This window comes from Electrophorus electricus, chromosome 1, assembly GCF_041902795.1.
Source record: "Electrophorus electricus isolate QZ-2024a chromosome 1, ASM4190279v1, whole genome shotgun sequence".
NCBI lineage: Eukaryota > Metazoa > Chordata > Actinopteri > Gymnotiformes > Gymnotidae > Electrophorus > Electrophorus electricus.
Genome location: NC_137497.1, coordinates 7,618,892 through 7,635,225, shown reverse-complemented (window position 1 = coordinate 7,635,225; position 16,334 = coordinate 7,618,892). Strand labels below are relative to the sequence as shown.

Genomic DNA, 16,334 nt, shown 5'->3' with positions numbered 1-16,334 from the left:
AGGCACAGAGACACACACACCCCCAGAGGCACAGCGACACACACACCCCCAGAGGCACAGAGACACACACACCCCCAGAGGCACAGAGACACACACACCCCCAGAGGCACAGAGGCACACACACACACCCCCAGCGGCACAGAGACACACACACACACCCCCAGCGGCACAGAGACACACACACACACACACACACACACACACACACCCAGAGGCACAGACACACACACACACACACACACACACACCCAGAGGCACAGAGACACACACACACACACACCCAGAGGCACAAAGACACACACACACACACCCAGAGGCACAGAGACACACACACACACACCCAGAGGCACAGAGACACACACACACACACACCCCCAGAGGCACAGAGACACACACACACACACACACCCCCAGAGGCACAGAGACACACACACACACACACACCCCCAGAGGCACAGAGACACACACACACACCCCCAGAGGCACAGAGACACACACACACCCCCCCAGAGGCACAGAGACACACACACACACCCCCAGAGGCACAGAGACACACACACACACCCCCAGAGGCACAGAGACACACACACACACCCCCAGAGGCACAGAGACACACACACACACCCCCAGAGGCACAGAGACACACACACACACACCCCCAGAGGCACAGAGACACACACACACACACCCCCAGAGGCACAGAGACACACACACACACACACACCCCCAGAGGCACAGAGACACACACACACACACACACAGAGGCACAGAGACACACACACACACACACACACACACCCAGAGGCACAGAGACACACACACACACACACACACACACACACACACCCAGAGGCACAGAGACACACACACACACCCCCAGAGGCACAGAGACACACACACACCCCCCCAGAGGCACAGAGACACACACACACACCCCCAGAGGCACAGAGGCACAGAGACACACACACACACACACCCAGAGGCACAGAGACACACACACACACCCCCAGAGGCACAGAGACACACACACACACCCCCAGAGGCACAGAGACACACACACACACACCCAGAGGCACAGAGACACACACACACACCCCCAGAGGCACAGAGACACACACACACACCCCCAGAGGCACAGAGACACACACACACACACACACACACCCCCAGAGGCACAGAGACACACACACACACACACACAGAGACACACACACACACACACACACCCAGAGGCACAGAGACACACACACACACACACACACACCCAGAGGCACAGAGACACACACACACACACACACACACACACCCAGAGGCACAGAGACACACACACACACACACCCAGAGGCACAGAGACACACACACACACACCCCCAGAGGCACAGACACACACACACACACACACACACACACACCCAGAGGCACAGAGACACACACACACACACACACACACACACACACACACACCCCCAGAGGCACAGAGACACACACACACACACACACACACCCCCAGAGGCACAGAGACACACACACCCCCAGAGGCACAGAGACACACACACCCCCAGAGGCACAGAGACACACACACCCCCAGAGGCACAGAGACACACACACACACACACACACACACACACCCAGAGGCACAGAGACACACACACACACACACACACACACACACACACAGCCCCAGAGGCACAGAGACACACACACACACCCCCAGAGGCACAGAGACACACACACACACCCCCAGAGGCACAGAGACACACAAACACACCCCCAGAGGCACAGAGACACACACACACACACACACACACACCCAGAGGCACAGAGACACACACACACACACACACACACCCCCAGAGGCACAGAGACACACACACACACACACACACCCAGAGGCACAGAGACACACACACACACACACACACACACACCCAGAGGCACAGAGACACACACACACACACACACACACACACACACCCCCAGAGGCACAGAGACACACACACACACACACACACACACACACACCCCCAGAGGCACAGACACACACACACACACACACACCCCCAGAGGCACAGAGACACACACACACACACACACACACACACACACACACACACACACACCCCCAGAGGCACAGAGACACACACACACACACACCCCCAGAGGCACAGAGACACACACACACACACACCCCCAGAGGCACAGAGACACACACACACACACACACACACCCAGAGGCACAGAGACACACACACACACACACACACACACACACACACACACACACACACACACACACACACACACACCCAGAGGCACAGAGACACACACACACACACACACCCAGAGGCACAGAGACACACACACCCCCAGAGGCACAGAGACACACACCCCCAGAGGCACAGAGACACACACACCCCCAGAGGCACAGAGACACACACACACACACACACACACACACACACACACCCCCAGAGGCACAGAGACACACACACACACACACACACACACACACAGCCCCAGAGGCACAGAGACACACACACACACACCCCCAGAGGCACAGAGACACACACACACACCCCCAGAGGCACAGAGACACACACACACACACACACACACACACACACCCAGAGGCACAGAGACACACACACACACACACACACACACACACCCCCAGAGGCACAGAGACACACACACACACACACACACACACCCAGAGGCACAGAGACACACACACACACACACACACCCAGAGGCACAGAGACACACACACACACACACACACACACACACACACACCCAGAGGCACAGAGACACACACACACACACACACACACACACCCAGAGGCACAGAGACACACACACACACACACACACCCAGAGGCACAGAGACACACACACACACACACACACACCCAGAGGCACAGAGACACACACACACACACACACACACACCCAGAGGCACAGAGACACACACACACACACACACACACACCCCCAGAGGCACAGAGACACACACACACACACACACACCCAGAGGCACAGAGACACACACACACACACACACACACACACACACACACACACCCAGAGGCACAGAGACACACACACACACACACACCCAGAGGCACAAAGACACACACACACACACCCAGAGGCACAGAGACACACACACACACACACACACACCCCCAGAGGCACAGAGACACACCCACACACACACACACCCCCAGAGGCACAGAGACACACCCACACACACACACACCCCCAGAGGCACAGAGACACACACACACACACACACACACACACACACCCCCAGAGGCACAGAGACACACACACACACACACACACACACACACCCCCAGAGGCACAGAGACACACACACACACCCCCAGAGGCACAGAGACACACACACACCCCCCCAGAGGCACAGAGACACACACACACCCCCCCAGAGGCACAGAGACACACACACACACCCCCAGAGGCACAGAGGCACAGAGACACACACACACACACACACCCCCAGAGGCACAGAGACACACACACACACCCCCAGAGGCACAGAGACACACACACACACCCCCAGAGGCACAGAGACACACACACACACCTCCAGAGGCACAGAGACACACACACACACCCCCAGAGGCACAGAGACACACACACACACACACACACACCCCCAGAGGCACAGAGACACACACACACACACACACACACACACACACCCAGAGGCACAGAGACACACACACACACACACACACACCCAGAGGCACAGAGACACACACACACACACACACCCAGAGGCACAGAGACACACACACACACACCCCCAGAGGCACAGAGACACACACACACACACACACACCCCCAGAGGCACAGAGACACACACACCCCCAGAGGCACAGAGACACACACACCCCCAGAGGCACAGAGACACACACACCCCCAGAGGCACAGAGACACACACACCCCCAGAGGCACAGAGACACACACACCCCCAGAGGCACAGAGACACACACACCCCCAGAGGCACAGAGACACACACACCCCCAGAGGCACAGAGACACACACACCCCCAGAGGCACAGACACACACACCCCCAGAGGCACAGAGACACACACACACACACACACACACACACACACACCCAGAGGCACAGAGACACACACACACACACCCAGAGGCACAGAGACATACACACACACACTCCCAGAGGCACAGAGACACACACGCACACGCACACAGACACACCCAGAGGCACACCCCCCCCCCCCCCGCCAGAGGCACAGACATGCGCACATGCAGAGGCACGGACATGCACCCACACGCATGCAGAGGCACAGACACGCGCGCGCGCACACACACACAGAGGCACAGACGCGCACACACACAGGCACACACACACACACAGGCACAGACACGCGCGCAGAGGCACAGACGCGCGCGCAGGCACAGACACGTGCGCAGGCACAGACACGCACACACACACACCCCCAGAGGCACAGAGACACACACACACACCCCCAGAGGCACAGAGACACACACACACACCCCCAGAGGCACAGAGACACACACACACACCCCCAGAGGCACAGAGACACACACACACACCCCCAGAGGCACAGAGACACACACACACACCCCCAGAGGCACAGAGACACACACACACACCCCCAGAGGCACAGAGACACACACACACACACACACACACACACACACACACACACACACCCCCAGAGGCACAGAGACACACACACACACCCCCAGAGGCACAGAGAAACACACACACACCCCCAGAGGCACAGAGACACACACACACACCCCCAGAGGCACAGAGACACACACACACACCCCCAGAGGCCCAGAGACACACACACACACCCCCAGAGGCACAGAGACACACACACACACACACACACACCCCCCCAGAGGCACAGAGGCACAGAGACACACACACACACACACACCCCCAGAGGCACAGAGACACACACACACACCCCCAGAGGCACAGAGACACACACACACACCCCCAGAGGCACAGAGACACACACACACACCCCCAGAGGCACAGAGACACACACACACACCCCCAGAGGCACAGAGACACACACACACACCCCCAGAGGCACAGAGACACACACACACACACCCCCAGAGGCACAGAGACACACACACACACACCCCCAGAGGCACAGAGACACACACACACACACACACCCCCAGAGGCACAGAGACACACACACACACACCCAGAGGCACAGAGACACACACACACACACACACACACACACACACACCCAGAGGCACAGAGACACACACACACACACACACACACACACACACACACACCCAGAGGCACAGAGACACACACACACACACACACACACCCAGAGGCACAGAGACACACACACACACACACACACCCAGAGGCACAGAGACACACACACACACACACACACACACACACACACACACACCCCCAGAGGCACAGACACACACACACACACACACACACACACCCCCAGAGGCACAGAGACACACACACACACACACACACACACACACACACACACACACACACACACACACACACCCCCACAGGCACAGAGACACACACACACACACCCCCAGAGGCACAGAGACACACACACACACACACCCAGAGGCACAGAGACACACACACACACACACACACACACACACACACACACCCAGAGGCACAGAGACACACACACACACACACACACACACACACCCAGAGGCACAGAGACACACACACCCCCAGAGGCACAGAGACACACACCCCCAGAGGCACAGAGACACACACACCCCCAGAGGCACAGAGACACACACACACACACACACACACACACACCCAGAGGCACAGAGACACACACACACACACACACACACACACAGCCCCAGAGGCACAGAGACACACACACACACCCCCAGAGGCACAGAGACACACACACACACCCCCAGAGGCACAGAGACACACACACACACACACACCCACACCCCCAGAGGCACAGAGACACACACACACACACACACCCCCCCAGAGGCACAGAGACACACACACACACACACACACACACACACCCAGAGGCACAGAGACACACACACACACACACACACCCAGAGGCACAGAGACACACACACACACACACACACACACACACCCAGAGGCACAGAGACACACACACACACACACACACACACCCAGAGGCACAGAGACACACACACACACACACACACCCAGAGGCACAGACACACACACACACACACACACACCCAGAGGCACAGAGACACACACACACACACACACACACACCCAGAGGCACAGAGACACACACACACACACACCCAGAGGCACAGAGACACACACACACACACACACACACACACACACACACACCCCCAGAGGCACAGAGACACACACACACACACACACACCCAGAGGCACAGAGACACACACACACACACACACACACACACACACACCCAGAGGCACAGAGACACACACACACACACACACCCAGAGGCACAAAGACACACACACACACACCCAGAGGCACAGAGACACACACACACACACACACACACCCCCAGAGGCACAGAGACACACCCACACACACACACACACACACCCCCAGAGGCACAGAGACACACACACACACACACACACACCCCCAGAGGCACAGAGACACACACACACCCCCCCAGAGGCACAGAGACACACACACACCCCCCCAGAGGCACAGAGACACACACACACACCCCCAGAGGCACAGAGGCACAGAGACACACACACACACACACACACACATACACCCCCAGAGGCACAGAGACACACACACACACCCCCAGAGGCACAGAGACACACACACACACACCCCCAGAGGCACAGAGACACACACACACACCCCCAGAGGCACAGAGACACACACACACACACACACACCCCCAGAGGCACAGAGACACACACACACACACACACACACCCAGAGGCACAGAGACACACACACACACACACACACACACCCAGAGGCACAGAGACACACACACACACACCCCCAGAGGCACAGAGACACACACACACACACCCCCAGAGGCACAGAGACACACACACCCCCAGAGGCACAGAGACACACACACCCCCAGAGGCACAGAGACACACACACCCCCAGAGGCACAGAGACACACACACCCCCAGAGGCACAGAGACACACACACCCCCAGAGGCACAGAGACACACACACCCCCAGAGGCACAGAGACACACACACCCCCAGAGGCACAGAGACACACACACCCCCAGAGGCACAGAGACACACACACCCCCAGAGGCACAGAGACACACACACCCCCAGAGGCACAGAGACACACACACACACACACACACACACACCCCCAGAGGCACAGAGACACACACACACACACCCAGAGGCACAGAGACATACACACACACACTCCCAGAGGCACAGAGACACACACGCACACGCACAGAGACACACCCAGAGGCACAGAGACACACACCCCCCCCCCCGCCAGAGGCACAGACATGCGCACACGCAGAGGCACGGACATGCACCCACACGCATGCAGAGGCACAGACACGCGCGCGCGCACACACACACAGAGGCACAGACGCGCACACACACAGGCACACACACACACAGGCACAGACACGCGCGCAGAGGCACAGACGCGCGCGCAGGCACAGACACGTGCGCAGGCACAGACACGCGCGCAGGCACAGACACGCACACACACACACCCCCAGAGGCACAGACACGCACACACACACACCCCCAGAGGCACAGACACGCACACACACACACCCCCAGAGGCACAGAGACACACACACACACCCCCAGAGGCACAGAGACACACACACACACCCCCAGAGGCACAGAGACACACACACACACCCCCAGAGGCACAGAGACACACACACACACCCCCAGAGGCACAGAGACACACACACACCCCCAGAGGCACAGAGACACACACACACACCCCCAGAGGCACAGAGACACACACACACACACACACACACACACACACCCCCAGAGGCACAGAGACACACACACACACACCCCCAGAGGCACAGAGAAACACACACACACCCCCAGAGGCACAGAGACACACACACACACCCCCAGAGGCACAGAGACACACACACACACCCTCAGAGGCACAGAGACACACACACACACCCCCAGAGGCACAGAGACACACACACACACCCCCAGAGGCACAGAGACACACACACACACACACACACACCCCCCCAGAGGCACAGAGACACGCACAGAGACACACACACACACACACACACACACACACACACACACACACACACACCCAGAGGCACAGAGACACACACACACACACACACACACACACACACACACACCCAGAGGCACAGACACACACACACACACACACACACCCCCACACACCCCCAGAGGCACAGACACACACACACACACACACACACACACACACCCCCAGAGGCACAGAGACACACACACACACACACACCCAGAGGCACAGAGACACACACACACACACCCCCAGAGGCACAGAGACACACACACACACACACACCCCCAGAGGCACAGAGACACACACACACACACACCCCCAGAGGCACAGAGACACACACACCCCCAGAGGCACAGAGACACACACACACACACCCCCAGAGGCACAGAGACACACACACACACACCCCCAGAGGCACAGAGACACACACACACACACCCCCAGAGGCACAGAGACACACACACACACACCCCCAGAGGCACAGAGACACACACACACACACCCCCAGAGGCACAGAGACACACACACACACACCCCCAGAGGCACAGAGACACACACACACACACCCCCAGAGGCACAGAGACACACACACACACACACACCCAGAGGCACAGAGACACACACACACACACACACACACACACACACACACACACACACACACCCAGAGGCACAGAGACACACACACACACACACACACACACACACCCAGAGGCACAGAGACACACACACCCCCAGAGGCACAGAGACACACACACCCCCAGAGGCACAGAGACACACACACACACACACACCCAGAGGCACAGAGACACACACACACACACACACACACACACACAGCCCCAGAGGCACAGAGACACACACACACACCCCCAGAGGCACAGAGACACACACACACACCCCCAGAGGCACAGAGACACACACACACACACCCCCAGAGGCACAGAGACACACACACACAACCCCAGAGGCACAGAGACACACACACACACACACACACACCCCCAGAGGCACAGAGACACACACACACACCCAGAGGCACAGAGACACACACACACACACACACACACACCCAGAGGCACAGAGACACACACACACACACACACACACCCAGAGGCACAGAGACACACACACACACACCCAGAGGCACAGAGACACACACACACACACACACACCCAGAGGCACAGAGACACACACACACACACCCAGAGGCACAGAGACACACACACACACACACACACCCAGAGGCACAGAGACACACACACACACACACACACACACACACCCAGAGGCACAGAGACACACACACACACACACACACACACACACACACACCCAGAGGCACAGAGACACACACACACACACACACACACACACCCCCAGAGGCACAGAGACACACACACACACACACACACACACACACACACACACACACACACCCAGAGGCACAGAGACACACACACACACACACACACACACACACACACACACCCAGAGGCACAGAGACACACACACACACACACACACACACACACACACACACACACCCAGAGGCACAGAGACACACACACACACACACACACACACACACACACACACACACACCCCCAGAGGCACAGAGACACACACACACACACACACACACACACCCAGAGGCACAGAGACACACACACACACACACACCCAGAGGCACAGAGACACACACACACACACCCCCAGAGGCACAGAGACACACACACACACACACACACACACACACACACCCCCAAAGGCACAGAGACACACACACACACACCCCCAGAGGCACAGAGACACACACACACACACACACACACACACCCCCAGAGGCACAGAGACACACACACACACACACACACACACACACACACCCAAAGGCACAGAGACACACACACACACACCCCCAGAGGCACAGAGACACACACACCCCCAGAGGCACACACACACACACACACACACACACACACCCCCAGAGGCACAGAGACACACACACCCCCAGAGGCACAGAGACACACACACCCCCAGAGGCACAGAGACACACACACACACACACACACACACACACACACACACACACACACACACACACACCCAGAGGCACAGAGACACACACACACACACACACACACACACACACACCCAGAGGCACCGAGACACACACACACACACACACACACACCCAGAGGCACAGAGACACACACACACACACACACACACACACACACACACACACACACACACACACACACACCCCCAGAGGCACAGAGACACACACACACACACACACACCCAGAGGCACAGAGACACACACACACACACACACCCAGAGGCACAGAGACACACACACACACACCCCCAGAGGCACAGAGACACACACACACACACACACACACACACACACCCCCAGAGGCACAGAGACACACACACACACACACACACACACACCCCCAAAGGCACAGAGACACACACACACACACCCCCAGAGGCACAGAGACACACACACCCCCAGAGGCACACACACACACACACACACACCCCCAGAGGCACAGAGACACACACACCCCCAGAGGCACAGAGACACACACACCCCCAGAGGCACAGAGACACACACACCCCCAGAGGCACAGAGACACACACACCCCCAGAGGCACAGAGACACACACACCCCCAGAGGCACAGAGACACACACACCCCCAGAGGCACAGAGACACACACACACACACACACACACACACACCCAGAGGCACAGAGACACACACACAGAGACACACACACACACACCCCCAGAGGCACAGAGACACACACACACCCACACCCCAGAGGCACAGATACACACACACACACACACACACACACACACACCCAGAGGCACAGAGACACACACACACACACACACACACACACACACCCAGAGGCACAGAGACACACACACACACACACACACACACCCAGAGGCACAGAGACACACACACACACACACACACACACACACACCCAGAGGCACAGAGACACACACACACACACACACACACACCCCCAGAGGCACAGAGACACACACACACACACACACACACACACACCCCCAGAGGCACAGAGACACACACACACACACACACACCCCCAGAGGCACAGAGACACACACACACACACACACACCCCCAGAGGCACAGAGACACACACACACACACACCCCCAGAGGCACAGAGACACACACACACCCCCAGAGGCACAGAGACACACACACACACACACACCCAGAGGCACAGAGACACACACACACACACACACCCAGAGGCACAGAGACACACACACACAGAGACACACACACACACACACACACACACCCCAGAGGCACAGAGGCACACAAACAGCCTAGAGGCACAGAGACACACACGCACAGAGACACACACACACCCCCCCGAGGGGCAGAGACATACACACACACACACACACACACACACACACACACACACCCAGAGGCACAGAGACATACACACACACACTCCCAGAGGCACAGAGACACACACGCACACGCACCCAGAGGCACAGAGACAAACCCCCCCCCCCCCCCCCCCCCCGCCAGAGGCACAGACATGCGCACACGCAGAGGCACGGACATGCACCCACACGCATGCAGAGGCACATACACGCGCGCGCACACACACAGAGGCACAGACACGCACACACGCGCACACACACACAGAGGCACAGACACGCACACACACACACACAGGCACAGACACGCGCGCACAGGCACAGACGCGCGCACGCACACACACAGGCACAGACGCGCGCGCGCACACACACAGGCACAGACGCGTGCGCGCACATACACAGGCACAGACGCGCGCACGCACACACAGGCACAGACGCGCGCGCACACACACAGGCACAGACACGCGCACACACACACACAAGCACAGACACGCGCACGCACACGCACAGGCACAGACACAGACACGCGCAGGCACAGACGCACGCACGCACAGGCACAGACACGCGCACGCACACACACACACGCACAGGCACAGACACGCGCACACACCCGTGCACAGATACGCGCACACACACGCGCACACACACAGGCACAGACACGCGCACACAGGCACAGAAACGCGCACACACACAGGCAGACGCGCACACGCACACACAGGCACAGACACGCGCGCACACGCACGCACAGGCACAGACACGCGCGCACACGCACAGGCACAGACACGCGCACACACACAAACACACAGGCACAGACACGCGCACACACACAGCCACAGACACGCGCACACACACAGCCACAGACACGCGCACACACACAGCCACAGACACGCGCACACACACAGCCACAGACACGCGCACACACACAGCCACGCGCACACACACAGCCACAGACACGCGCACACACACAGCCACAGACACGCGCACACACACAGCCACAGACACGCGCACACACACAGCCACAGACACGCGCACACACACAGCCACAGACACGCGCACGCACACACACAGGCACAGACACGCGCACGCACACACGCACAAGCACAGACACGCGCACGCACACACGCACAAGCACAGACACGCGCACGCACACACGCACGCACAGGCACAGACACGCGCACACACCCGTGCACAGACACGCGCACACACACACGCGCACACACACAGGCACAGACACGCACACACACAGGCACAGACACGCGCACACACAGGCACAGACACGCGCACACACACAGGCACAGACACGCGCGCACACACAGGCACACAGGCACAGACACACGCGCACACACACACACACACAGGCACAGACACGCGCGCACACACACAGGCACAGACACGCGCGCACACGCACACAGGCACAGACACACACAAACACACAGCCACAGACACGCGCACACACACAGCCACAGACACGCGCACACACACAGCCACAGACACGCGCACACACACACAGGCACAGACACGCGCACACACACACAGGCACAGACACGCACAGGCACAGACGCGCACGCGCACACACAGACACGCGCACGCGCACACACGCGCATGCACACACACAGGCACAGACACGCGCACGCACACACACAGGCACAGACACGCGCACGCACACACACAGGCACAGACACGCGCACGCACACACACAGGCACAGACACGCGCACGCACACACACAGGCACAGACACGCGCACGCACACACACAGGCACAGACGCGCGCACACACACAGGCACAGACGCGCGCACGCACGCACACACAGGCACGCGCGCGCACACACACACAGGCACGCGCGCGCACACACACACAGACACGCGCGCGCACACACACACACACTACTACAGAAACACAGACTAGAGATGTGTAAAATCACCTCTCCTCTGTGGCTTTAAGCTCTGCCTTTTCCATTACAAACAGTCTCCCAATATATAAATACATTCGGGCCGCCATAACATATAACACAGTAAACACTCTAGTACTACGTTTTTGCTTTTTCTGAAGTGTGCATCACCGCACATCAAAACGTGTCGAAAGGTGACTTGCACACCAGGAAGTCAGAACGCAGCGTTCCCAAAAAAAACCGCTCATCCATCTGAGGGGGCAGAGAAGCTACACTAGGAACTTAAAATAGGCCGACGGCCTTTCAAACCCTGGGCCTTTTCCCTTAAAAAAAAAAAAAACAACAAAAAAGCTAGCAACAAAGCATGGAAAGGAAAGCGAGTGGCGTTTGTGAAAACAAAGTGTCCCAGGGGGGACAGAGCCTGCTTACCCTGCGTCCTGAGCTTCGTGGGCTCTTATCACGGACAGAAGGTTGTTGTTTGTCAAGAAGTCGCATACTGCAGGGTAACTGGAAGCACAGAAAGACAAGAGAGGCTGCTAGATGGACAGAGAGGGACAAGCACCGGGGTCCAGACCCCCCACAGAGTTCCCTCAGAGGTGGTCCGCGTACAGTAGTTGGCCGGCGCTTTGGGCCCGACGCCGCCCCACGGCGCCCGGGCGAGTACTGCACCTGCGTTTAGTTAGGGTTCCGTGAGCGTGGAACGGGCCAGCTGGACAGGCAGACGTGTGGGAGGCACACACACGTGTACACACACACACAGATGTGTGTGAAACAGCTCAGTTCAGTGTTTCCATAGAGCCAGCCCAAATCAGAGATTTCCACTCAGTGCTCAAGATGACTTAGCAATTCCACATGTAAGCGTGACACACACACACACACACACACACACACACACACACACACACACACACACACACACACACACACACACACACACACACACACACACACACACACACACACACACACACACACACACACACACACACACACACACACACACACACACACACACGGTCTGCCAAGCACTTTTTGGCCCATGAACACCTGTTACCCTAAGCAGATTAACACAAGCAGCCCTAATTTGCCTAAACTAACAAAGTGACTGCTAATGACCTGCTAATGCTAATTACTGGACTGAATAATGTGGGACACAAGAGAAGACGCTTATTAATTCCGTAGGGCGGGGCTACCTCAGGACCGGGGGCGGAGCCTGAGGGCCGAGGGGCAGGTACCTGAAGAAGTAGGAGCAGCCCCGCACGGAGTTGTGGTTGAAGTGTTCTGAAGTTTTCTCGCTCCCGTAGTCCTCGCCAGGGTCTGCCCAGATCAGGTCACACATTGGCCCGAAAGCTGGAGGCTCCTTAAACCTGTCTAACTGCAGGCAAGCGCACAGACAGACAGACAGGCGCGCAGACAGACAGGCAGGCGCGCAGACAGACAGGCAGCCAGACACATTCCCAGAACCATGTCAGCCCTTCCACCATCGCAGCCTACAAAAATCCGGGCACGCACGAGCACTTTTCGCGATATCGGCACCACAGTCCTTTGAACGCAGCTACGCGACTCAAGAGTCAATTCGGATTTGGACGCTTTATTTTACCAAAGTGCTTCCTAGCCCTAATGTTGGTCATGACACAGTACAGAGGTTTCTTCCGTTCCTCCAGCCGAGAATGGTTTCTTTCCGCCAATAGTCCCAGAGAGGAAACGGTAACCAGCGTCACGAATCTGTCTGATTTCGGTTCGGCCTGCGTTTTTGCGTGTAAACGATTACTCCTAAAGACACCTTCTCAGAGTAGGCCCAGGAGCTCGGATAACGTCTCACTCCGGGTTCCACTATCCACAGTCAAAAAGCAAAGGAAACAACCACGGAGAAGAGAAGAAAAGAGAAGCTCTTCTCACTTCACTGCGCTTTATCTGGGGGTTTCCAGGAGAGACACAACACCCCCAAACCCGGCTGTTTCTCTTTACGGCACGCGAAGCGTCAGGGACCCCTGCCCAAGCATTCCGAGGCGCCTGTAAAAACGGGCGGGGCCTCTGCCGCACACCCCCACTTACCTTGCGGATGTCGTCTAAGCAGCTGATTTCGGGCGAGAGACCTCCGTGCACACACAGGAACTGCTGGTTGAGCAGGGCAGCGAGGGGCAGGCAGTCGAAAGCTTCCATGCACGCGTCGTAGACCCGCTCCGAGTATTTGATCTTACCTGCCGGAAGAGAAGGGGTGGGAAACGGGGAGAGGGTTGAAAGGGGCAGGAAAATGTTCCTCCCCGTGTTATTCCAGCCTTTATAGTCTACAACGACACGTCGCGCCACCCCATAAGGGCTCCGAGGGACCACTCTGGCTCCTCGCTCTGCCCACACGCGCCAACGGCCGTGGCTAAAGCTGCCATTCTATTACGCTCGGGCTGTCGCGATCCCAGTCAGGGCCGCTTGTCAGCGAGCTCGGGAAGCTCGTCGTTTCCACGGCGTCCCACTTCCTGATTTACCAGCCTTGCTTTCAGAAGTTCCCACTGTGGGCCCCCCGAATCAATCCACAAAGCTTTATTTAAAGCTGCAAAAGAAGGTCGCACGGGGAGCCCTTCTGAAGAAAAGGCACGGCCACACAGCTAAAGTCGGCCCAGCTACTCGGCTTCAAACCCAGCTGCTCCGGTACGAC

At 57.9% G+C, this 16,334-nt stretch overlaps 1 protein-coding gene across 7 annotated transcripts in view; it reads right to left on the bottom strand.

The window, feature by feature from the left end:
• ppp3cca (protein phosphatase 3, catalytic subunit, gamma isozyme, a) overlaps positions 1-16,334 on the bottom strand; it is a 41,376-nt gene that overhangs the window by 10,606 nt on the left and 14,436 nt on the right. For all 7 annotated transcript variants that reach the window (XM_081710986.1, XM_081710991.1, XM_081710995.1 and 4 more), the window contains 3 exons: positions 15,737-15,882; positions 14,917-15,056; positions 14,111-14,188 (listed from right to left, as the gene is read on the bottom strand). In XM_081710986.1, the coding sequence (XP_081567112.1) occupies positions 14,111-14,188; positions 14,917-15,056; positions 15,737-15,882 (364 nt within the window). The remainder of the gene's footprint in view (positions 1-14,110; positions 14,189-14,916; positions 15,057-15,736; positions 15,883-16,334) is intronic.